This window comes from Strigops habroptila, unplaced genomic scaffold (genome assembly GCF_004027225.2).
Source record: "Strigops habroptila isolate Jane unplaced genomic scaffold, bStrHab1.2.pri NW_022045634.1_ctg1, whole genome shotgun sequence".
Lineage (NCBI taxonomy): Eukaryota > Metazoa > Chordata > Aves > Psittaciformes > Psittacidae > Strigops > Strigops habroptila.
Genome location: NW_022651110.1, coordinates 155,659 through 181,140, shown reverse-complemented (window position 1 = coordinate 181,140; position 25,482 = coordinate 155,659). Strand labels below are relative to the sequence as shown.

The window sequence follows — 25,482 nt, the reverse complement described above, 5'->3', positions numbered from 1 at the left end:
TCTGGGGGAAAAGTGACAGGAATACCGGCAGTTTGCTTTCTTTTAACTGTATGTGCCAGCTAGAAGCAGCCAGGGAGTGTTCTCCTGCTTTCCTTTTAGCCTTGAAGGCATCTGTGGCTATGTGTGCACAAGTAATCAGCTTAATTCTCACTCAGACAGAGGAACCTTTGGAGGTGAGAAGTGTAGAGCAGGAGTTTTGCAGCTCTTTCTCCTGTCTAACTCTATGTGCTACCTGCTCTTGCTGGAATAAACCCCCAGTGGCAATCACAGCTCTTTCTGGCATTGGCAAACAAAAGGAAGCCCCCTCTTCATTTCTTGGACCACAGGACTATGATACTGTCTCATACCCCTTAGTCTGGGTAGGACAGGCTTATGGAAGCAAGTGGAAATAGGATTTACAGGTGTAAAGCTGAACAGGGGAGAGAAGTCCTCAGGCAGTCAATCAGACTGGTAGGCTCAGCTTTATCACCAAAGGCTGCAATGAATTCAGCTAAATGAATGGAAGCGCTTGAAATCAATAAGTGAATAACCTGCTTTCCCCACAGGGGGAGACTTGGGGTGGAAAACAAAAGGTTTAGGGCAGGATTTGGCTGGCACATCCTCCCAGACACAAACGAGCCCAGAAAGAACCACTAAAGCCCTGCAATACTGAGGAGAAGAATCCAAAGGAGCAAGTTCTAAGACTGAGATCTGTTAAGAAAGCAGCATCAGGTGTTCTCACTTGGGGGTTAATCCTTGTAAAGGATCCTCCCTTCACATAAGTCTTCTTGAGTCACTAGAGTCCTGGTTCCTGTCTTCTGTGGCATGGGCTTTGCATGGTTTCCAGCTCCTGGGTCTGTTTTCTCCACTTCTCATTGTTCTCAATGCTTGGTTTTGGTTAAACGTGCATTTTGCCTGGTACTGCAGCAAGCTGGATGTCACTATTCTTCAGATTTAACTTCCCCATTGGCTTCTGTGTGGCCTTAGAAGCTGGTCTTACCATGTTCTATGTCTCTATTTACTCATCTCTGAACTAAATGGCACCTACTGGGCTGGAGAGTAATGAAGGAGAATAAATGAAAGCATGCAAGGAGTGCTGAGGCCCTGAACTAGGAGAAAGCCAAGGATCAGAAGGTCAGTTAAGTCTCTGCTTTGCTTTTCCTCCATTTCTTCTTGGTTTCCATCTCTCTGAACGTGAAGTTAAGTGTGTGAGGCCTCTTTTTCCTCACCCTGTTGCTTTAACTCCTGTTGATGTCACTTTTCCTTTCAAGTGGAACTTGAAAACCAATCAGGTAAATTACACATGAGCCTTCGAATGAGGAACTAACCAAAGCAGCTCTTTAATTTTTCATCCAGAAAATAGTCTCGTTTTCCACTCTGCTTCTCTTACTTAAAGGAGCCATAAATCAGCGTGTTCCTTTGGTGCTTGCAGTCACAGGGAGAGATTTAGTGCTGCTGGCAGGCCTGGGTCTGCAGTGGGCAACTGCGGAGGGCAGAGAACTCTGTGGAGCCACATTCCATTCACACACGCTTCTTGCTTTAGTTGGCTGTGGTCCAGATGGGGTTTGGAGTGAGCACGAGGGAAATGGTGTGGGCAGAGGGGAGCGTTTGTCATCTCGTGGTCAGTCTGTCACCTCCATGGCTTTTAGTCACCTTTATTCTCCTGTCTGCAAAGCCAGGAGGGGAACACAGCTGGGCATTCCCAACCCCTCCTTGTGTGTCCCAGGCGAGGACCTGCACCTCCCTGCTGGAGGAGAGCAATTGTTGTGTCTCTTGACCATGCAGGAAAGCCAAAAGCTGGTGGTGTTGCCCCGAAGTGTGTGTGATTTTATTCTTCACTCTGCTGTCTTTTTCTGCTATTTCCTCTCAAGTAATGCAGCCAGGAGACCTAAATCCCTGATGCCCACAGGAGCTCAGGGTTGCATGTTGCTATCCCTAGGTTGCCAAAGGCTCCAATCCCTCCTGTGTATGTACGCGAAGCTCCTTCTGCCTTTTCCCATGTAATGCTTGCTGCACTCCTGCTGTCTCCCCAAGGCTCTGCTCAGTGCAAGGTATGGTTGGGAGTAGTTTCACCTCCAGTCACTGAGCTCTGCATCCTGGCTGCTGATGCTAAAAGCAGCTCTAGCCTTTGGTGGGAGAAGCAGCAGGACTCTCTTGGCAAGCCTGGTGGTTTCTGGGCTCTGTCAGCTGCAGTGCTGGTGTCCACCTTTCTGCTCATCTCGGGCAGAATCTAGACTCAGAATTGGACCTAACAGATCCTAACCCAACCACCTAAGAGTTTGTCCTTTCTTTTCCTTAGCTATAGGGTATGAATCTTATCACTGGCTCTTGGACTTGAAAATCAAACTGCTTTGCATCAGTAGCTCCAGGTCTAGCATAGCTCTTCACATTAATTTATTCACATTGGGAATCTAGTTCCTCTTGCAACTAACTGCCTCCTGCTGTTGAGTTTGCTGCCTCTTAAGGCATGAACAGCCACCAACACTAGTTGCTCCTTCGCTCCAGGATACTTGGATTTCCTGGGAAAGGTAATGGACGGGCCCTCCTGAGAAGCCCAGGCCAACCTTGGTGGGACTGCAAAGGAGGCAGTGGGCTGCTCATGGATGTCGTTTGTTTGGGCTGAGACAAGCTTCAGATTTCCACTTACAGTTTGCTTTATTATTAGTATTATTATGATGGTTTTCAAATGTACATGCAAAGAAAACCGCATGGGCACATCACAGCACTGGATCACAAGGAAGAGAGGGTGAGGGTGCAGTGGGTGAAGCTGGCTCTGGTATTTGGGTACATAGTTCACTGGAACATCCTCTTTAACCTGAAAATGTCTCTAGTGCAAGAGCCTCTATAAGCAACAAACAGCTTGAGTTCTGTTTCTTAGGGCTGGTTGACCACATCACAAGGGTGGAAGCCACCCAACTGCAGCAGCTTGGGCTAGAACTTGTCTATCTGGGCAAACATGTGGCATAAAGAGCTGTTGGTGCAAAAGGCTTCCCCTTCCCTCATAAAAAGCAATGTCAGAGTGTCTGTAGGCTACGTACATGAGGAGATGTCTCTGGGGAGAGACATCATCTGGTACCAAGAGCAAAGTCCAGCTACAGAACTTAGCGCTGTAGAGGCAACGGGAAGTGACTGCACATGAGCACGTGTCACGTTCACACAGCTTTATTAAAGGTGAAGCAAGAGTGAAGTGATTGATAAGGGCTCTGGTTCAGCCTCTGTAACTGCAGACAACAAGAATCAGGTATTTCTTTTACATTGAAGAGGCTACACACCTTTAAAATCAGCCTGGGGAGGCTTGGACGTACACCACCACGTACAGAACCATCAGCTCTCAGGCTGCACCACTAGGCTCCAACTCTGGAGATCCCAGGTTGGAAAAGAGTCTCTATTTCCTTTTGGAGTTGTCTGTTCAGTTTAAATAGACAAGGGCAAGTTAGTATTCCTTCAGCTGGCGTGCTGTTAGGCAGGCTCCTGGGAAAACCTGACCTTACCAGGAATACCAGCTCTCCTTCACCTATAGAAAGAATGAAATCCCAGCCTTGGGTCCTAGGCAGGAGAATAAAGAGTTTCCCTTTGGTGATAACACAGACTTCCATTCTCTGCTCTCTCTTTCTCGCCCTTTTTGTAGGTACAAAACATTGCTTCTTGTGACTCGCCTGCCTCGTGGCATGATGATGGATGATGGATGTGCATTTCTAAGTGGCAAACGTTACAAACCTGTCCTGGGTCACATAGAAAATCTGGGAAGCAGCAGTGTCATCCCCTAGAGATGTCTCAGGAACTTGGATTTTCCTGTTGCAAGTTACCCTTGTCCCGTGAAGTCTGCATCTGGGTTGGGAAAGGAGGCAAAAGAGCACAGCAAGCAGCTCAGCTGCAACCAAGGCTTAAATAAAGGGAATTGTGGTGGGAAGGGCTCCTCCTGCTTCTAGGGGCAGCTCTGGGGAGCTTGGCCAGTCTTTGTTTGCAGGACATAATGCTCAAAAGCTTCAACACTGGACAAACTGCTAAAGGTACAGCTAAACAACATCATACCATGGATCTACTTGTGGCTAGAAAAAAGGAGAGAGGCGCTCCAAAGTCCTTCAGGCTCTGAAAGGTCCCCATAAATTAGTGCTTGTAGGTGACCGAGTTGCCTCCTCCATTGTGCAGTGCTCAAGGAATGTCTCTGAAGGTCTCAGCCTTGGTTCTTCTCCTCACCCTCATTCTGAATAGGAAGCAGCATCCACCCGAGATACTCAGTGAAGGGCTGGCGGCTTTTCTATGGTCAGGATGTGAAGTAGGAGCTCTGCATGGAGTAGAGTCGGTCGATGGGGTTGCCCACACGGGCTTGGAGGAGGTTGGCTTCAGCTGTGGAGAGCAGGCAGTCTCCTAGGTGGCTGATGCTGTCACTGTCCATGTCGTGAAAGACTCCTTCCGAGTCTAGAAGAGGAAGGAAAAGGAAATGGATGTGAATGTGGCATAAGCATGTCCCATGGAGAGCTGCAGCCCAGAGCAAGGGTGGCAGCAGGGCTGGGCTGAGATGAGCCCCACATACAGAACCAGCTTTAGGTGCAGCTCTTTTCTCCCTCACCCAAATATCTCACGTTGGATGGCCCAGCCATCCAATCCCTGGCCTGTAGCACACCTCAGCCTGAGGCTCTGCCTTCACCAAGCTGCTGAGAAGGGCTCAGCACAAAGCCCAAGCCCTGGGGAGCACTGGCTGCTGCTGGCTTCTTCAGCAGCCACAGCTTGTCATGACTTGGACTTGGATGTGCAGCTCAGATGCAGAGACAAGCGAACCTTCACAGCACTCTCCTACCGTAGGGGTGCAGATGGTCTCCTGGCAGCTGAGGTGGTGTCAGCCCTTGTCTGTACAGGTCTGTGCTGTAGCCATTCTGGTCCAGGGGCAGGAGCTGCTGCTGGGGGATCCTGGGGTAGGGAACCATGAGCCCATCCAGGCCGTGAACACTCGCGCCGTCTAAAGACACAACCAGTGGGATGGGTTGAAGCAAAGGGTGCCCAGAGCCTTGGCACGGTAACAGTGCTCCCTTTGCTGCAGCAGGAGCTGCACCAGCATCATGCACCAGCACCATGTGCGTTCATAGAATCATGGAATGGTTTGGGTTGGAAAGGACCTTAAGATCATTCAGTTCCAACCCTCTGCCATGGGCAGGGATGCCTCACACTAGACCATGTCACCGAAGGCTCTGTCCAGCCTGGCCTTGAACACTGCCAGGGATGGAGCATTTACCACTTCTCTGAGCAACATGCAACAGGAAAACCCCCACTGTCTTCTCTAAAGTGATGGGACAAGAGGGAACAGCCTCCAGCTGCACCAGGGGAGGTTTAGATGGATACTAGGAATAATTCCTTCCCCAAAAGGATGGTCAGGCCTTGGAACAGGCATTGGAACATTGGAAGTGTTCCCAAACCATGTAGACAAGGCCCTTAGTGACATGGGTTAGTGGTAGCCTTGGCAGAGCTGGGGCAAAGTTTGGACTTGATGAGCTTAAAGCTCTTTTCCAACCTGGTTGATTCCATGATTCCATGAAAAAGAGGAGGTAGATGCTGCGCCACGAGTCTTGCTGAACATTGCCTGGTTACTCCAGCTTGTAAGTACCAATTCTGGTACACCCTGCATGACTTTGGTAATCTCTTCTTGCATTCCCTCTCAGATACACCCAGGTCAACCCTCTCCATCCCAGCCTGCAGCCCCCCGAGCTCCTCACCTTCGCTGTCATCATTGCTCTGCCTGCTGTTGCGACCGGTGCCTCTCCCAGTGCCCAGGCGAGGGTTGCCCATCTGCTCCTGCTCCTGCTGTTGCTGCTGCTGCTGTTGTTGCCTGCGAGCAATCTTCTTCATCTGCAAGGAGATGGAGACCCCAAGTTTGAGGTTCTGGCTGAGGGAGGAGGGGAGGGAGTTGTGTTTGACACAGCAGCAACAACTGCTGCTTGCCTTTCACATAGACCGAGCCCTGCTGTGCTCTAACCCTGCTCAGACCCCCTGAGTGTCTCCTCTGCAGCCAATGTTCTCTGCAGTGCCTAAAGGGACTACACGAAACCTGGAGAGGGGCTTTGGACAAGGGCCTGTAGGGACAGGACAAGGGGGAATGGCTTTAACCTGCCAGAGGGGAGATGAAGATGAGCTCTGAGGCAGAAGTTCTTCCCTGTGAGCGTGGTGGGACACTGGAATGGGTTGAAGGGAGAAGCTGTGGCTGCCCCATCCCTGGCAGTGTTCAAGGCCAGGTTGGACACAGGGTCTTGGAGTAACCTGCTCTAGTGGAAGGTGTCCCTGCCCATGGCAGGGGGTTGGAACTGGGTAAGCTTTAAGGTCCCTCCCAATCCACTTTGTGATTCCATGATCTATAATTAACAGGGGTTTGTATTTATCTTTAAGCTTTTGCTACTACTTGGTCCATGTCGTAAGACAAGGTGGACTATGGTTTGGTTCCTCTGTTCTTCTAACCTTATTTTCTTCCTCTAAGCTATTCTATGTTCCCTTTTAACTGAACAAGCACGTTTGGGAGCCCCCAGGGATGCAGAACCTGTGGCATGGGAACCCTCACTCACCTTGGCTCTTTGGTTCTGGAACCAGACCTGTACCACCCGCACGGTCAAGCCCGTCTCGGCTGCCAAGGTCTCTCTTACCTGTCCCCAAAACCCAGAGAGCTGAATCAGAACTGAAGCTGCACTTAAAAGCCTCCAAGCCTTGAAAGGCTCAGTGGGCTCCTTATACCTTTCTGCAGGGTTTAGAGGAAACCTCAAAGGAAGCTTTGAAGGCCCGACGCTGCTGCGTGGTGAGGATGGTGCGCGGGCGCTTGGAGCGCTTGTGGTCTTTGCTCTCCTCGCTGCCTTTGCCATGGGAGTGGCCACCATCTTCATCCTCGCTTTTCACTGCAATGCAAGTGGGGATTGAGCAGGGAGTTTCCCTCTGGGCCAGCATTCAGAGGCACTTGGCAGAGTTTGGCTCCTTCCGAGTGCAGAATGAAGCCAGGAAAGCTCATGGACTGAGCTGTGGATCAGGGGAATGCTGTCACCTCAGAGACAGCCCAGCCTGGCTCCGCATCACCCATTCTATAATGTCTCAGATCAGCCCATCCATAGGTTTTTGGATCACACAAGCAGATCTCAGCAGCCTGGTACCCCCTTGGCTGCCTATCGCCACGGGGAGAAGATGCTACAATCTCCACTGACCTACATCACCTCCCTTTGCAGCCTTCCCCATTACTAGTCCCTAATTAGGAATTAAGCAGGACCTGCCCTCTACAAGGTTCCCCCTCATCCCTCACCCTCCACACGGCTCAAGGCCCCTCACCAGACTCGGTGGGTGCAGGGCTGATAGCACTCAGCATCTCCTTCTCCTTCTCATAGTCGCTGCGGCACAGGAGCTGCCCCTCCTTGAGCACGAACTCGTCCCCACGCTGCAGGCGCCGCTCGCACTCGCAGCAGTAGAAGCAGTGCACGTGGTAGACGTTCTCCAGCACCCTCATGATGAGCTCGGACGGGGCGATCGCCTTCAAGCAGCTGCTGCACTTGGTCTGGAACAGCCTGCAAAGGAGTCCTGGTGGTTAGAGGCTTTAGAAGGGAAGGTCAGCCCTGGGTTGGGGCTCAGGAAGCCAAGGGGGTGTTTAGGTGGGTGTTTGGAGCTGTGCTGGCACACCCCAAATCAACCCAAACAACACGTAATGTGCTAGTGCATTAAGGCCAGGTTGGAGCAACCTGCTGTAGCGGAAGGTGTCCCTGCCTGCGGCAGAGGGTTGGGTCTGGATGAGCTTTAAGGTCCCTTCCAACCCAACCCATTCCATGATTCTATGATCCCAGCTGTCTTTTGGGGCTTTCTGACCCTCCATAGTACCAGGGAGCAACACGACAGGACAGAGCAATATGTCCCTTCTTCCTCTCCAGGGCTGTTTGCTGGCTGTAAGGTTGCTCCTCGTGAGAGGACTTCCTGGACCCATCCCCAGGGCCTGGAGGAGCCAGATGCAGGGAGTCTCACAAACAGGGGAGGCTGTTTGTGCCCCGCAGCGTGTCCAGAGAGAGCAGCAAACAACTGCTGAGCACCCGTGTGCAGAGCAGATGGTTGTGATGAAGTAATTTGGGATCTAAACAAATGTGAGTGGTGGTGGCTGCCGCTGACAGCTTCACTTTAGCCACTTGACAAGAGAAAGTAATAAAACAGGGATTAATTAGGCTGTTGTTTAAACACACAGGAGCTTCCCCACCAGCAGGGAACTCATAAACTGGGATTGAGAACAAGCCTGGGTTAATCCTCCTGGCAAACTCTGTGGAGCAGGATGAAGAGGCTTTACAGGGGTGGGCTCATCCCTTCCAAATACCACCATGGATTTGTGCCGTGCAGTGGCTGAAGTGCCTGGGACATTCCAAGTGGAATGGGGTGGGATTTCTCGCTCCTTTGTGTGAGGCTGTTTACGTGCATGTTCCTCTCTCCCTGACGGTCTCTCTTTCTCTCTCTCATTCCTCTTTGTCTTTCTGTAAGGCACACTTGGAATATAATCATGGAATTTAGGTTGAGATAGGAGTAAAGAGCAGCCTTTTAACCACAACTGTCTTAGGAAGGAGTGAACTGGGAGCGTGTTCCAGGCACAGAATCTGGGCTGAGTCCAAACCTGTCCCTTTCTTAACACCAACATCCTTCTGTTGCAGAAGTGAACTAGTAAAAGGGATAAAAAAGACCCAACAATAGAGCCTGTGCATGATCACAGGTACCTGGGGTCAGCCAGGAACATGTGACGTTTCTAAACATGAAGTTATTCATGTTCCTGGACTTCAATCCCACATGGAAGGTAATAGGGTGGAGCCTGACCCTGTGTTCATTGCAACCCCGACAATCAGGCTCAGGGATTCCCACCTCAAGCCTGTCTGATGGCGGTGGATGTGCAACAAAGGCCAGGGCTGGAGGCTTCAAGAGGAGTCTCATTTGGAAGAGGTTCCAGAGGCTAAGCAGCTCCTCCAGACCTTACTTCCAGTTTGGATCTTACTTTATTCCATGAGCAGCAACTAGACTTTGTCATGCCTTCATCTTCTTGTGAACCTCCTATGGTTAGTGATGACACTTGTGGGCAATCAAACCATTCTTCTTTCCAGGTTTCTGCTCCTTATCCTTCACACTACTCATTTAAAAGTGAGCTTTTCCTTGCATCTCAACTGGGAGAATTACCCCAAGAAAGGTCTGCCGCCCTTTGTTAGGTGCTGAATCTAGTGACACAAACCTGCTTTGGCTTTGAGACAAGCCAGCCCCAAGCTCCCATCTCCTCTTACCATATCTTTCAGAGACAGGTTTACTCCTGTATTACACCCAAGGCAGTTCCACTCCGGAGCCCCAAATCCAGAGACATCCATAGGCCCGACAAACAGAAGCTTTTCTTCAATACCCTGACCTGTCTCCGAGTAAGGAATGGGGAAACACTGATGGAAACACTGATGGAAAACTCCCTGTCTTGTTTCACACTTGTGTTTCCTTTACTTTTATCCATATGGATATTGGAGCATTCCCTATCTCCTTTTATGTTTCTAGCCTCAGTGATATCACCAATTCCTTAGGGAAAACATCTAGAATCTTGCTTAGCCAGGGCAGGTAGAGGAAGGCTTTGAACATGATGTGCTTCTAACTGCAGGCAGAGAGCAACAGGGATGGAGCCAGACAAGGAAAGACGTTGGAGCTGGGCAAGGAGACCCATTCACCTGCAAAGCACCAAGCTGACTCTTTGGGACGAGGCAGTTAGTGAGTGTTACTTACAGATGCTGTCATGTGCCCAGATTTCCATGGAAAGGGCCGGCTTTGGCAGCTCTCAGGTGAGGGAAGTGCCGCTCCTGCAGCGTAACTCAATAAAGCTCCGGGCATCACAGGGCCCGGAGCCTCCATCTCCCAGCTAAGCCCCGAAAGCAAATCCACTCAGCTTTGTGCTAATTGAAGCAAACATCCAGCAAAGCAGCTCATAACCACGGTGTCAGCTCGCATTACACAAAATTAAAATTCTCAGCCCCTCCAACACCAGGAATTCCTAAAGAGGCTGGTTTTAATATTGCCTGAATCCGGTTAAGCCAAGGTAATATTGTTTGCGTTGCCATAGGAACAAAATGCATCTCTCCCTCGCTGGCAGGGGCTTCCAAGGAGGTTTGGGAGCTGTGGACGTGGCTACATGATGTGTGGAGCTGCTGCTGAGGGACAGCCCAAAGAACAAGAACAAGTTCCCAAGTGCATTGAGGACCAGCAGTGACAGGAGGGGATGAAAAGTGCATTGAGGACCAGCAGTGACACAAGGGAGTGTCGGGGATTGTAGTGATAGGACAAGGGATGATGGGTTCTTCAAACTAAAACAGGGGAAGTTCAGGTTGGAGATAAGGAAGAAGTTCTTCCCTGTGAGGGTGGTGGGACACTGGAACAGGTTGCCCAAAGAAGTGGTGAATGGTCCGTCCCTGGCAGTGTTCAAGGCCAGGTAGGACAGAGCCTTGGGCAACATGGTCTAGTGTGAGGTGTCCCTGCCCATGGCAGGGGGTTGGAACTGGATAATCTTATGGTCTTTTCCAACAGGTCTCAACATCATTGTTTCTATTCATCACTTCTATTCCTGTGAAGCTGTGGCTGCCCCATCCCTGGCAGTGTTCAACCTGCTCTAGTGGAAGGTGTCCCTGCCCGTGGCAGGGGGTTGGACCTGGATGAGCTTTAAAGTCCCTTCCAACCCTGGAGCAGGAGGAAGAGGAATGGCAGCAAAGCGACCGTGTGTGTCTATCTGGCTTTTACGCATGGATGAGGAGCTCTGAGACCTTCCTGCATCGTTTCAGACCTCTCCTGGACTTCATTTATCACACTTTAGTCCTGGTAAAACACCCCAATTGCCTGATTCTCCATTAATCCTTGCAGAGCACCCCTGTCTCAGCTCTCTCTGCCAATGGCTCTGGAGGAGAAGCTGCATCCCAGCTCCCAGCTCTTCAGATGGGGATGGGATGAGCTGAGCAGCAAGTTGAGAACCTCTCTGACCTGCCATGGCACAGGGAAGATGCTGACCCAGGCCTGGGAAGGGTAATTTGGAGGGCATAGGGTTGTCTGGATGGGATTAAAAGGTGTTAATGAAGCAAGGAATAAGCTGGGAGGCCTGTGCTTCATGGAACCAGCTTATTTAGTTAGGGTTTAGTCAAAATGAAGCGGGCCAGGCTTAAGCAAGGGCTGTTTACTTAACACTGAGCTGCAAAATCCATTGTAGCTGCCTGAAATATTAAAGTGGAACTTGTAAAGCCTCTTTCCAGGTTTGGGGCTGGGGGCTTGGGGTGGGATGGGGATGGAAGGGGACACACAAGGGACACGAGGAGGCAGCAGCAGGATGATCCACTCTTTCATTCCCTCCTGCAACAGCCATTGCTCTCAGCTGAGCAATACCAAATGGCACCAGGGGATTAAGGGGAAAGGGGGGATATTTCCTTCTGCTTCATTTCTGACTTCATCCAGTGATGTTTGGGTCAGAGAGAGGAGTAACTTGGGGGCGCCAGTTACCTTTATTTTTCATTCCCTCCACAGCTCTTTGTGGCTCTACATAGATAGATTTAAGCCCAGAAAGGAACTTTGTAATGGTGGCATTATACAATTGTGCCTCTTGTCACAAGTGGCCAAGACTCAAATGTACTCAAACCTCCTCCAATGTGAGTGTGTGCACTAGGAAAGAAGTCTTCAGGAGAGGAGTTGAGGATGGAGCACGCAGCAAAGAGGTTGGCATCTACCACCACAAGCAGCATTTCATGGTTTTCAAAAGGAACCCAAGCCCCTGCGTGTCCCAAGCATGGTCCTGCTTGACTGGCTCCGGTAAATGCCCTTGGCACACACTCAGAAGGTGAGGTGTTCCCAGCCTTGCTCTGTTCATGTCAGCACTGAAAACTGATGCTGAAAAGACACAAACCACCCCCAAACCAACCACTATCGCTGTCGAAAAGCTAAACCATGATCAAAACAGCCCCAAAGAGCTGCACAATCCACCAAAGAGGTTCCCAAACCCAGAGAGCTTCATAAATATTCAAGTGACAGGAGTGAAGTGCTACTGAAAGATTTAATACGGCGCTGCTGCTCTGTCCCTCAAGGGGTTAACCCCCCCTGCGAGGATATTGCTGCCAGCGCGGTGGCACGGAGCCATCACCACATAATCTGATGAACTCTTTTATTACATTTCACAGGCCTGTCTTCTTTATTAAAATCTCCCAGCATTCGCCGGGCCCCTGTCATATCACTGCTGAATGCTAACAAAAACTGGGGCTTGGCTTTTCTCCCCCTGCTTTTCCCCACGTAGTGCCAGGCAGGGATTGCGCTGCGGTAGGGGTTGTCTGTCAGGTGAAGGAGGGGTGTGACGGATGCTGTTCCTGGTGGGAAAAGGGGGTTCTGTGCTTTTGCAAGCATCTTCCCCCCTCAAAAAAGCAGCCCTGTTCACACCCCACCTGCAGAGCTCAGCCTCTGTGCTGGGCCGCATCCAAAGGAGGTGAGCAGCAGGTCATGGACGTGATGCTGCCCCTTTACTCTGCTCTCAGACCGCATCCAGTTCTGGTGTCCTCAACATTAGAAGGACATGGAGCTGCTGGAGCAAGTCCAGAGGAGGCCACAGGATGAGCAGGGGCTGGAGCAGCTCCCGTATGGAGCCAGGCTGAGAACATTGGGGCTGTTCAGCCTGGAGAAGAGAAGCTGCGTGGAGACCTCAGAGCAGCTTCCAGTGTCTGAAGGGAGCTACAAGGATGTGGAGAGGGACCTTCAGCAGGGACTGGAGTAATAGGGCAAGGGGTGATTAGTTCAAACTGAAACAGGGAAAGTTCAGGTTGGAGATAAGGAAGTTCTTGCCTGTGAGGGTGGTGGGACACTGGCACAGGGTGCCCAGGGATGGTGAATGCTCCATCCCTGGCAGCATTTAAGACAAAGCCTTGGGTGACATGATCTAGTGGGAGGTGTCTCTGCCCATGGCAGAACTGAATGATCTTAAGGTCCTTTCCAACCCAAACCATTCCATGATTCTATGATAACAGGTCCCAGTGATGAGTTTTACCCAGCTCTGTCCCCACAGATGCTTTCTGTGCTGCAAGAGCTCTCCTAAGCCCAAACAGTCTCTGCTATTGGGGCAGTGCAGTGGAGGGAACTTGAGCTTGTGATCAATCAGAGATGTCACCCTCACCTCTGCACAGCAGAAGCAAAAGCATCCCTGCTCTGCTTGAATCCCACATTAGGCTGTTCCCGAGCTGCAGGAAGGTGGGATTCAGCTGTTGAGTCTTTACAGCCCTGCACTGGACTGGGACCAGGCTGCAGCTTTGGTTTAATGCTCTTTAGAGCTACAGGGAGCCGGTGCAGCTTGTATTGATCTGCAGCCCATGCAAAGTCCCCACTGTAGTTCCAAAGCTCTTGTGAGGTCATAGAGTCATGGAATGGTTTGGATTGGAAGGGAGCTTAAAGCTTCTCCAGTTCCAACCCCCTGCCACGGGCAGGGACACCTTCCACTAGAGCAGGTTGCTCCAACCTGGCCTTGGACACTGCTAGGGATGGGGCAGCCACTACTTCTCTGGGCAACCTCATTGTGTCCCAACACCCTCACAGGGTGGAACTCCTTCCTAACATCCCATCTCCATCTCCCCTCTTTCAGCTTCAATTCTTTCACTTGGTGCTTTTTAAAGGCTATTCTGCAGCTGACAGGAACAACAGAGCAAAGCCTTCTGCTAGCGCAGGGGAGACACAGCTTCTAGTCCTGTATCACCAAGACATCCCCTATGAAGGGAACCACCAGCTCCTTCCTCTCTCCTCTTGTTTCCCCTTCTCCACCCAACAAGGCACAACCCAAAACCTCTCTCCAGGTCTATGGGTTTCAAGCTGGGAGTTCTCAATCCCTATTGATTTCGTCCTGCCTTATTGCCTGGCTGCGGGAAGCCTCTGCATCTCCATTAGTATGCCTGGCAGGAGAAGGGCTCCTTCGCTGAGTAGCTAGGGGTGATATTACTGCTCCAGATAGTATCCAAACTCAATATCCTGTTTCTCCTTTTCTCATTTCCTGTTTGCAGGTCTGAATGCTGCCGTTGTCACAGTGCGAGGGGGGAAGGCAGCGGGAAAGAGACAGCAGGGCAATGTATGCAGGGGAGAGGGAGGGCTGGCGGTGGGGTATGGATGGGGACGAGGGGGAGGGAGGCACAAGGGCTGCAGACACTTTTATTACGGATTTAATAATGACAAAAGAATATCATTAAACATTCATTAGAATTATTTCATTAAGTTTTACTTCGGAAGGGGAGGGGGGAAGAGATTAGATATGATGTAAAAAGCAATATTGATTGAGGAAAGAACAAGCTTGGGAGATGGGTTTAAATTAAACTCTCTGCTCTTTCCCTCTTCTCTCTGTTTTAATGGAGGAAGAAGCTGTGCTGCTGGTGGCACAGGGGACAACATAGGAACATGCAGCAGTAACGGGGCACAGGGCTGCTTCCTCCCACCACAAGTGACATTTAGCTCCATCCCATCCTAACATGGAGCCTGGCAAAATGCCTCTGGTACCTTCCAAGTGTACGAAGGGTTTCAGAGCTCCAAAGGATTCCAGAGCTCTGCAGCCCGAGGCTGAGCTGGGCTTGAGGTGACAAGCTGGAGGTAGGCACTTGGAGTTAGGAATTGTGGTCCCTGTCCATGCCCTGCTGGGCTTTTGGGATAGCTCTGGGCATATCAGTGCTGTAGTTCCCATCTGGTTTATAAATCACAGAGCAGCCTCACTACGAGGCTGGGAATGGGATAGGATGGGAATAAGTCCCCCTTTCAAGTCCTTTAAAGTAGGACTTGCTTTAGAAAGAATTAAAACTCTCATACAAATAAGCCTGAGTTAAGGATTGAGGAGAGGGAAGAAGCTAACAGCAACCTTCAGAACAAGAACTGAATGTAAAGTTGCTTTAAGGAGTGATCTACTCCAGCTCTGCTGCAGTCAGCTTCCCAGTCCCTCTGTGTGGATGCTGTGGATGTTAAGGCAGATACCACTTAAACATCCCCCAGATTGAAAAACTCTAAAGAGATTAAACTGCCCCTTGAGAGGAGCCTGCCTGTTTAACACAAGGAACCGGCTGCCTTAATGGTGAGATCTCCATGTCCAAACCAGCCTGACTTGTGATGGATGGGGTAGGAATGAAGAGCAGGGGGGTTAAAAGGTGTGAGAAGAAGGAAAAGCAGAGGAGAAAAGGCAAGTCAAAGGGACCAGGTCACAAACTGCAGCAAACTCCTAGTCCACAAAGCAAGTTATACGCAGGTGGATTCTGCTGCTGCTTGGGGTGAATGCAACCAGTTTAAAGGCATATTGCTCTTTAAACTTGTGCATCTCCTTTTTTACAGGCCAAGCTCCTTTCTGGCTTCACCTTTCTCCTGGCACCGGCAACATCCAGAAATCAGGAAAGGGATTTGGGATGCTGCTTCCCCACGCAAAGCTGACCAGCTCCGCTATCACCGTATCAGCAAGACCCCAGTAACGGGAAACCCCCTGTGTGAGCAGTCAGAGGTGTGTGAAGCTGCCACCAAGATAGTTGTGATAAGCTGTAATTAACCTCATTTAAACTTAATTGCATTAAGGGGAGGGGGAAATGAAAGCTGGGAGCAGATTATGGATCTGGCTATAATTCAATCTGTGCACCAGCTAGCAAAGAAGGGCCATGCTCCAGCAGCGTGTTAGCAACGCAGGAGGTGTGGAGATGACTGGGGAGCAGGAACAGCATGGGGAAAGAGAGGATTGGGAAGCCGAAGGTGGGAAAATATCTTGGGAGAAACAAGAGAGAAAGAGCAGCTTAACCCATTCCAGAGAAGGGGTTAAAGTACCCTCCTGGAGGATCCCTCCTGGGAGGCCAGGTTGGAGGATCTCATTCCCAAGGTACTTTGTGATATCACCAACACTCATTCAACATTCCAGCTGTTCCAGCCTTGTTCCTTTAGGCAAGTATGCAATAAAAGAGATGTGACAATACAGGGATGAATGCACCTCTGTAAGTCACTTTGCCTTAAACCTTTGCCATTGGCACACCACCCATGGGCTTTCCATGCTCTTTCCTGCATCCAGGTGCCTGTAAATACCTTCCAGTGGATCCTGGTTGTAAAAGGGAGGAACAGGGTCTGGGCTCCCCTCGTCATGCTCTAGTCTGGGATAAACCTGGTTTATTAAAGCATTAAGGGTCCAAGGCCTGTTGGGATGCTGGTGCTGCATGGGACCAGCTCCGGTTCCCAGCGCTGCAGCCCCTGGCACTGCTGGAAGCGGGCTCTGAGGAGTTCGTTCCTGGCACCTTTGCCTTCACGGCTGCCCTCTGGTGGTCCCTGATCCGGACTCAGGGAGATGCTGCGTTCAGGAACAGGAGCATAAACCAGCCTCTAACCCTTCCGCACCTTCTGAACCCTAAGTCAAACCGTGTAGATGATGCCCTCAGTGACATGGGTTAGCGGTGGCCTTGGCAGTGCTGGGGAATGGGTGGACTTAGTGATCTTAAAGCTCTTTTCCAGCCAAGTCGATTCTACGAAGCTATTCTGTGATCACAGAGCCCTTCCCAGGATGCTGCTTTAGGAAAGCGGATGGAGCAGCATGTGAGCTACAGTGCTCAGGGAGTGCAGGTAACACCCAGACCACACTGCTGCAGGTATTCCAGGCATGGAGAAGGGAATGGAAGTGCTGGGATGAGAACAGCATCAACCCCCAGAGCTCTAATTTTCCTAGCAATCCCTGCTCCTCACCTCTGCTTCCAGCCCTGAGCCCCGCTGTGTCCTGGGCAGCAACACACCAGAGGGATGTGGAGGCCGGAGGAGGCCACGGAGCTGCTGCGAGGGCTGGAGCAGCTCTGCCATGGAGCCAGGCTGAGAGAGCTGGGCTGGGGCAGCCTGGAGAAGAGAAGGCTCCTGAAAGGGAGACCTTAGAGCAGCTCCGGTGCCTAAAGGGGCTACAGAAAACCTGGAGAGGGGCTTTGGACAAGCTTCATGCCCATAAAGTCACCTGAAAGGGATAAGAAACATCTTTCATTGCAAGTGCCAAGGGTCCAAACCATTTACAGCTACTCAGTTGTTCAGCTACATCAGTGCCCTCTGCTTGGGAGGAGATGATACCTTGAATTACTGGTGTTCACTTTGATATCTAAGCCTTTTTGGGTTCATATATTCCTTTTCCTTTCAGGTTGGATATAAGGAAGAGGGTGAGGCACTGGAGGGTGGTGAGGCACTGGAACAGAGGCGCAAAGAAGTGGTGAGTGCTCCATCCCTGGCAGTGTTCAAGGCCAGGCTGGACAGAGACTTGAGTGACATGGTCTAGCTCATGGCAGGGGGTTGGAAATGGATGATCTTAAGGTCCTTTCCAACCCAACCATTCCATGATTCTATGATTCTCTGATTCCTCATCAGAAGAGAAAGCAAATGAGTTTTGCAGGCAGGAAGAGCTCATCTTAGACCATAGTCACAGGACTCAAGGAGCTGGTTAAGACAACTCTGCCTGGGAATAGTATGTAAGTTGGTGACAAGGGGTCCAGGAGAGACTCAGAGCCCTGGGACACAGAGCATGGAAGGGAAAGCAGCCGAAAAGAGAAAGGATCTATCAAAGTAAATGACATTTCATTACCCAAGTCCAAAGTTCTTCCTCCCCCATGTATGGAACCGAATCCAGGGACCAGACAGCACGTGGTGGCTGGTTCCTTAATCACACTCAAGGCACATCTGCATATTTCCTTCATTGCACAGTGATTATGGAGTTAGTGCTTCATTTCCTGGGCCCTGGGAGCAAAGCAACGCAAGGGAACAGCGAGACCTGGGCTGGGAGAAGGTCTGTGTAATGAATGTCATTCATCACCAGACGGGCTCCGCTCCCCGCGGGAGACGGGGCTCAGCCACCCACCCAATGAGGAAGAAGGGAATCTTTGGGATGGAGGGGAAAAGGCAGGAGATTCTGGGAGTGGGCTGGTTGCTGAAGCCTTGGGGTCCCTGTGGATGCCCCTGAGAGGAGAGGTTGATTGGTGCCTATCAAAGGGTGTCCAGAGACAGCCCCATCACCCAACCCAAAGGAACTAGAAGGAGTTGAAGGCTCTTCCCACCTCCTGCATCCCCTCATCTCCTGTTGTGCTACTCGTGGAGGTACCTGCAGGGGCTGTTACCGGGCACGTGGGCTCCATCCATCACCTCCTGCTCAATGAGCTTCATTACCTCATTTATCTGCTCACTTCTCATTACAGCCTCCGGCCTGGCGGGGAGCGAGGGCAGGAGAAGACATGACGTGGGGGGGACCCCGTTGCTCAGCACATGAAGGAGCTGCCCATGGCCAAGGATGGATCCCTGCCTGCTGCCTTCAGAGCAAGAGGATTGGGATGCCCAGCACAGTCCTTTGGTAAAGCAAAGCTTGGGGGGTTGGAACTGGATGATCTTGAGGTCCTTTCCAACCCAAACCATTCTATGGACAAGCCACCAGAAGCTCCATTTTACAAGCAGTAGCCATCATCAGCCCTTGCAATCAGTCACATTTGAGCACTGTTTTGTCCTTGAATCCCTGGTTTTTAGTTATAAACACATCTCCAGCTCCATTTTTCATGTCCTCATGCTTAGGAAGTGCTCTGATGATTCTATCACCAAATGTCCCAAATGGCACAAAGGAGAAAGAGAAACTTTAATAAACCCAACAAATCCTTCTGGTTCCAACATGAATTCCATCACTTTTATGGCTGACTACTGCCCCTGGAATGCAATGGGGTTTGTCCTGGACTTCTCCTACCTTTGCTCCGAGGGGAGCCCTCCCACATGGCTTTAAACATTAACCAGCTCGCTCAGAAGAGCTGCCAAGGGGCTGGATGTGGGTCAGTCCCCAGGATTTGGGCAGGGAGGGTCAATGTTTCACTCTCTGCCTCTTCAGCTACTCCTTGGCTGCTTCTGTGGGTGCACAAAAGGCTTTTGGGCCCCTTTGCCCTCTCTCTGCATCCCAGCCATCGCCTGAACCTACTTCTTTAACCTCCTTGCTCCACCTAATGCAAAAAGCCAGCTCCTATTGCCCATTTTCCAAACCATTCCATTTATATCACAGTGTTCACCTCCCTTCTGGGCTTTTCCTAACCCCCACAGCCCAGAGGATGGGCCAAAATGGTCCCAGGTTCCAACGGGACGATGCTGGATGTCCCTCCAGGGTACCAAATGGTGTGGCCTCAGAGGCCAGGTTTCTCATCTCTGCTCTCTGAGCATCCCTGCTCGGTGTGCAGGGCTAGCTGAGGTTGTCTGGGGTGGGTTTCCAAAGGCAGTTTGGAAGGATCTCCCCAAGCCTTGGCCACCCTTTCATGGGCTGTCAACGCCATGGCTAGGAATATCATTGTGACTTCACATGCAGCACGAGGTCTTGCACATCTCAGCCAGCAAGGATGAGACTAGCTCCAAGAGGACCCTAAAAGGGACCTGAAAGGACCCTAAAAGGGATGCAGGCAGAGCCAGTGACTGGCCTTCTAATATCTGAAGGGGGCTACAAGGGTGCTGGAGAGGGACCTTCATTAGGGACTGCAGCGACAGGACAAGGAGTGATGGTTTCAAACTGAAACAGGGAAAGTTCAGGTTGGAGATAAGGAAGAAGTTCTTCCCTGTGAGGGTGGTGGGACACTGGAATGGGTTGAATGGAGAAGTGGTGAATGCTGCATCCCTGGCAGCGTTCAAGACAGAGCCTTGGGCAACATGGTCTAGTGTGAGGCGTCCCTGCCCATGGCAGGGGGTTGGAACTGGATGATCTTAAGGTCCTTTCCAACCCAGACCATTTCATGATTCCATGTGCTGGTCACCCCCTCATCAGCCCTTTCTCCAGATGGAGGAACCAAGGAGATGCTGGTGGGTCCCGGGACCCATGAGGGCACTTGGAGGACGCTGTGTGTGCTCAGCAGCGCCGGCGATGGGGAAGCTTCAAGGCAAGTTCGAGCCGAGTTCAAGCCCGTGTCTCTCCGAGCATGAGCAAATCATCTCCACATGGGCCAGGGGAGGGTGTGGAGGAGAGGGGAAGGCTGCCAACGGCTCCGATCCCCCGGCAGCTCCCACAGCCCTGGCAGGCCACGGAACACACTTCAAAGTACAGAGTGCGCCCGGGACCCGGCGCTATCGTCCTGCCGGGGGGGGTGTGTTTCTCTTTCCTCCCCCCCAGCATCTCTCAGCCTTTGCCTTTACACGAGCTGGGTTTACAGGGCAGGTGCCTGGGCCCCAGGCAGGAGGGGAAGAGGCTCACAAAAACCTCCAGGCTGCGGGTTGATGTGATAGGGACAGAGCAACATCCATCTTGAGGCTTAACGTTTCATCTGGAGCTCCACAGCCCGTTCCGGCCCCCACGTCCAGCTGCAGCTGCTGCCTTATCTCCCCGTTAAAGCATTTTCCTCTTCTGGAGCAGCTTCACATGAGCAGGAATCGGTGCCAGATGGGTCTCCCCTCCAGGTCACCGCAAAGCCCAGTGCGATGCTGGATTCTGCAGCCTGGGATTCATCGTTGGCCAAATCCATGAGCTTTGGAAAGTCAAGGCCAAGAAGGAATACAAGGGGGGACAAGAGTCCCAAACAGGAGGAAATTCCCATGCTGGAAGCACAAAAGGTGCTGAGTCGAGACACCTTTGGAAGTGCCTGAAGCACCAACATCCAAAAGCGTTGGAGGAGCTGGAGACCCTCAGGGGTGGTTTGGAGCACGGGAGCGGGATGGAGCAGACCAAGGGTAGGAAAACCAGCATGGTTACACTATTATCTTGCCCCAAAATCAATGGCAAAAGCAATGTTGGAGGCTCTCCACTCTCCACGTGGGAATGCCGTCACTGGCCTTGGGGCAGGCACCCGGAGGAGGAGACCATGCTCCTTACAGCAAACATGTTTTTATCTGCTTACTCAACCACAGCACTCAAACCCAGCTCCTGGCTCCCGGCTCCCTGTGCAGCAGCCAAACCCAAGACCCTACAGAAGTCCTAAGCATCCCGGGACCCTCACTCTTTGCCAGGACACTGTGTGGTGCCACCGTGCTCACGCGGCCTGTCCTTCCTTTCCACACCAAGCTATGGCTATGCCTGGCCAGCAACTTGTCCTGCCTCTCCTGGGCAGGCCCTGGTATGTTTATTACCATTCTCATCCCTTGCCAAGCACAAGGGAGGAGGCTGCGCTCTCCCTTGTGAAGCACAAGGAAGATAAGATTGGACTGTAAAGGCTTTAGAGGATGCTGCCAAACACCAGGGAATTGATGGAGCCTCTTCCCAGCAGCATCCTCAGATGTCTGTGTCCCCCATCACTAGCTCTGCCCAGCAGTGCCACGCACAGGAGGTCACAATGGGCTTGGAGGTCACAATCAGATATGGGCATTCCAGGCATCATCACTGTCGTGTCCCCTCCCCAATATTCTTTTAATCACTTCTATTCCTGTGAAGCTGTGGCTGCCCCATCCCCGCCAGTGTTCAAGGCCAGGTTGGACAGAGCCTTGGGTGACAGGGTCTAGTGTGAGGTGTCCCTGCCCACGGCATTTGGAACTAGATGCTCTTAAGGTCCTTTCCAGTCCAAACCATTCCATGACTCTATGACCCTGTGATTCAGAAGGAAGAGGCATGGAGCTGGGTGCTGCAATCTCCTGGGACATCCCTCATTCCTTTGAAAAGCACATCCCAACAGCCAACAGCTCATCCCTTCTTCCTCTTCATCCACATCACCACATTAAATCAAAGCTAACCACTTCCTGTCCCAAAGCATCCCTATGCAGGCCATGATCATCTCACCAACACCACAACACCCTTCCTCAGCCCCCCCCCAAACCCCAACATGGTCCAAATGGAGCCGGGATGGGTGAGAAGAAGGGAGGATACTGGGAATCACTTACTTCTCATAGTCGTGCTTGCAGTAGAGCTGCCGGTTGCGGCAGTAGCAGGTCCCGGCCAGCGGCTGCAGGCACACGGCGCATTTCACACAGGCCTCGTGCCACGAGCGCTCATTGACACGGAGCAGGAACCGGTCCGAGATGGGGGTGTCACATCCTGCACACACCTCCCGCATCTTGGAGTCGGGACCTGGGAAGCGGGGAAAGGATGGCATGAGAAGGGGTTTTCCTCAACATAACAAGGATGTGGAGTTGCTGGAGCAAGTCCAGAGGAGGCTACGAGGATGAGCAGAGGCTGGAGCAGCTCCCATATGGAGGCAGGCTGAGAACATTGGGGCTGGAGAAGAGAAGCTGAGTGGAGCCTCAGAGCAGCTTCCAGGGGCTGAAGGGGGCTACAAGGATGTGGAGAGGGACCTTCATCAGGGACTGGAGTGATAGGACAAGGGGTGATGGGTTCAAACTGAAACAGGGAAAGTTCAGATTGGAGATAAGGAAGTTCTTCCCTGTGAGGGTGGCAGGACACTGGCACAGGGTGCCCAGAGAGGTGGTGAATGCTCCATCCCTGGCAGCGTTCAAGACAAAGCCTTGGGTGACATGGTCTAGTGTGAGGTGTCCCTGCCCATGGCAGGGGGTTGGAACTGGATGATCTTAAGGTCCTTTCCAACTCAAAGCATTCCATGGTTCTATGATTCCTATGCTCAGAGGATAAAAGATGCCATGAGAAGGAGTTTTCCTTTGAGGGAGGGGAAAAGATGCCATGCGAAGGAGTTTTCACCCCAGATTTGGTGCTAAGAGCGGCTTCAAAAGCCTCCAGCACTTTGGGATTTGTTGCTTTTCCTCCTCGGCATTATCAACATGTAAATCTGTGGCTGCTCTTCAAAGGCTTCGTCATAACTTCAAGGTGAAGGAGGGAGCAATAAACACACTATCTGGCGCGCTGGATCAGGGCTGCAGCTGAGCCAGGCAGCGGCAGCCTCTCCAATGGCCACAGCCTCCACCCTGCCAAGCTCCTTATTCCTGTCCTCTGCGGCTTCTCCATGCCTTTATCCCCCTGAGAGCTTCTGCACCCCGGGTTGGCACCTACCCAAGCCCCCTCAAAGGCTTGGGGGCATGATGGCATCCCATGGAGGAAGCTTATGCCCTTAGGACCATTCTCCTTCACTGATGAAGATCCCAACCAGGCTGCTCAGCAGCTGCTTTTCCACCTCCTTGCACTCAGCAGGCTCAAACTGAGGATGGATGAATGGAGCATGGCACCAGCAGGACTACAGGATGCAGGAGCCATGAGCAGGAAGCTTCCTGAACACCTGGTTTTAGCTTTCCCAAAGCCCCGAGATCATTTTTAAGTGGCTGCTGTGGTTACACCAACACAAGGAGGGACTTTGTGGGGAGATTTCTATCCACCCAAAATATGGGTATTTGGTGTAAAGGCAGCTCCAGCCCCACTTCATGTGGTGCTGGGCTTTGGGTCCTGCGTTGGGCATTGCCTGCATCCCTGTGCTGGGTGATGCTGCACTGGGCACAGCTCACCCATCAAGTGCTGGGTCCTGGGAACTGGGTGACAACATCAGCTGGAGGGGACCAGACCCCCTCCTGCAGGTTGGGAGCCAGCACATCAGGAATGGGAATGAGGATTTAACCCAAGAAGAGGGAAAGGGAATATCTGGTGATGCTGGAGCAGCGGCTTGGATGGCCAAGGCAACAAGGAACCACATCCCAGCAGCTGTGGGCACGCACAGAACTTCTCCATGGATATTTATCACACATCGAGCCTCCACTTGTCACTTTTCCTTCTGTTTTTAACTCCTGCCATCAAATACTGTCACCCTTCTTGACTTTCAGCCCATGGGCTGCATGTGACCCACAGGGTCCAATGTGTTAGAGGCATCTGGGACTACAAATCCCCAATTCCTGGTTAGTTTAAGGGGGAAAACAGGGAATAATCTAATAGAAAATCAGGCTGGAGCTCCGGGAATGTGGGATCAGCCTAAAAGCGAGAGACCCAGAACTTCAGCCTGGGATTATCTGTCCCTGAGCAGGCAGGAGGATGCCAAGGAGTTGGGGTAGTGGGAAGTAGCAGGATGCTGGCTCGGGATGCAGGGCCTGAACAGTGGTTAGAGCCCAGCAATAAGTCCCATGTGAGTCTCAGCACAAGACCACCAACACAGTGATGCTGTAACATATTAGGAGAGATCCCGAACTCCGGGGGGGGGAAAAGGGATGCAGAAAATCCCAGGAAAACTGCCCGAATCTCTCCCCCCACCACAGGCAGCACAGGAGAAGGCACAAAACTGAAAGTAAAGGAGATTCTGCCTTAAAGACACCGGGCTTCTGAAAATGCAACAGTTTGGACCCACAGCGATGTTAACGAAGAGCAATCCCACCTTCCATGTCATAGCTCCCAGAGGAAGGGAAAAGGGACAACAAGGAGGGGGTGAAAAGGGGACACGGGAGGCAGCTCAGGGGGATGCAGGAGGCAGCTCTGGTGGCTCATCCCCGTATTATCCAAACTTAACCCTCTGCATCCAGGCCCTCCCCAGGCATGTGAACTCCCAACGGGGTCTCATGGGCAGATTTCATCCCTGGAATTCCCAATTTGGATCAGCAAAGCCAACTGTCCCCATGGTCCAGGGCCCTGCCTGAGATACTCATAAATTCATCCAAGGACCGGGGTGCATTGAGGCTCTGAAGGGGCTTATCCAGGAGGTTGGGACAGACAAGGGATGGATGCTCGTGGTGTCCCTGTCCCCTCCAGGCTCTGTCCCTTGTGCTACGTGTCTGTGGCCAAGGACAACCTCGGCTGCTTTGGGGTGCCAAGATGGCATTTTGCAGTGCGCCAACACCTTGCAGTGGCTTTGGCTGCCTCAACATCGGCAAACCACAAAGCCAGGCTGGGCGAGGAGGTGCTCCCTCCCTGCTGCTCACCCCGATAGTCCCGACAATCCCAACAGCGGGAAATAAACACGGCAGAGGAGCGGGGAATGCCGATGGGATCATTCGGTTGCGAGGGAAATGGGAAGCGCAGGCAGGGCCTGCTGGTCCCGCTGCAACTTAGGGGCATGCCGAGAACCCCGGAGTGGCCCAGGGAGGATGAGGATGACGATGAGGATGGGGATGAGGATGGGGCAGGCGGCCACGGATGCTGCCCGAGTGGCCGGGGCTGGGGGGGTTGAGGGCTCCCCGGTGCGTGGCACCCGCTACCGATGTCTCCGGTACTCACCGAAGCCAAGGACCGGCGTTGCCTGCTGCAGGCAGGACGGAGCTTCTTCCGTCTTCATGCCGGCGGCCAGCGCGGGGGCTGCGGGCGGAGAGCAGCGTTAAGGACCGGGACTGGCCAACCCCGCGGTGGGTAGGGGCTACCCGGTGCCTCCCGGTCGTTTTCCGCCTCCCAGAGCTCCGCTTAACGAACGGCAACGAAATCACGGCGGCGGCGGCGGCCACACGCTCCGCTCCCCCCGGTCCCGCTGGGGTAGAGACCGACCTTACCCCCGGCATGCCCGGAGCCCGCACCGGGGGCAGCGCCGGGGGCTCCGGCCGCGCTGTTTCCCAACACCCCCCTGCCTTCCATCCCTTCCCGTCCTGTCGGGACACGGCGGCCCGACGGGTCCCTGCACTGCCGGTGCCGGTCTCTCCGCACACGGACGGGGCGCACACCCGTGTCTCCCCCCGTCCGGGGCATCCCGCCGGTCGGTTACCGACACCGCATCCCTCCGC

The 25,482-nt window shown here is 52.4% G+C and overlaps 1 protein-coding gene and 1 long non-coding RNA gene across 3 annotated transcripts; one reads left to right on the top strand and one right to left on the bottom strand.

Moving 5' to 3' along the window:
- Positions 1–2,627: 2,627 nt before the first annotated feature.
- LOC115603380 (LIM homeobox transcription factor 1-alpha-like) lies at positions 2,628–25,447 on the bottom strand. Its single transcript, XM_030475200.2, has 9 exons — positions 25,255–25,447; positions 24,989–25,066; positions 21,772–21,958; positions 7,273–7,505; positions 6,694–6,851; positions 6,528–6,605; positions 5,688–5,820; positions 4,778–4,936; positions 2,628–4,398 (listed from the first exon to the last, which is right to left on the bottom strand). The coding sequence occupies exons 1-9, from the start codon at positions 25,445–25,447 to the stop codon at positions 4,244–4,246; spliced, it is 1,374 nt and encodes a 457-aa protein (XP_030331060.1). The 3' UTR covers positions 2,628–4,243.
- On the top strand, positions 10,455–17,142 carry LOC115603412. 2 transcript variants are annotated; one of them, XR_003989863.1, is made up of 6 exons: positions 10,455–10,797; positions 11,491–11,800; positions 13,992–14,056; positions 14,337–14,568; positions 15,295–15,457; positions 17,105–17,142. It is a non-coding gene; the product is annotated as an uncharacterized LOC115603412 (long non-coding RNA). The 2 variants fall into 2 exon arrangements; XR_003989862.1 differs by lacking the exon at positions 17,105–17,142 and adding an exon at positions 16,444–16,756.
- Positions 25,448–25,482: the final 35 nt, after the last annotated feature.

What these genes read in the sequence shown, in the direction of transcription:
- LOC115603380 (XM_030475200.2), bottom strand. Translation starts at nt 25,447, where the DNA reads ATGCCCCGGACGGGGGGAGACACGGGTGTGCGCCCCGTCCGTGTGCGG. An exon ending in GGGCTCCGGGCATGCCGGGG is followed by an intron (nt 25,067 to 25,254) that starts GTAAGGTCGGTC and finishes CTCCGCCCGCAG; the next exon opens with CCCCCGCGCTGGCCGCCGGC. An exon ending in AACGCCGGTCCTTGGCTTCG is followed by an intron (nt 21,959 to 24,988) that starts GTGAGTACCGGA and finishes CCCGCTTCCCAG; the next exon opens with GTCCCGACTCCAAGATGCGG.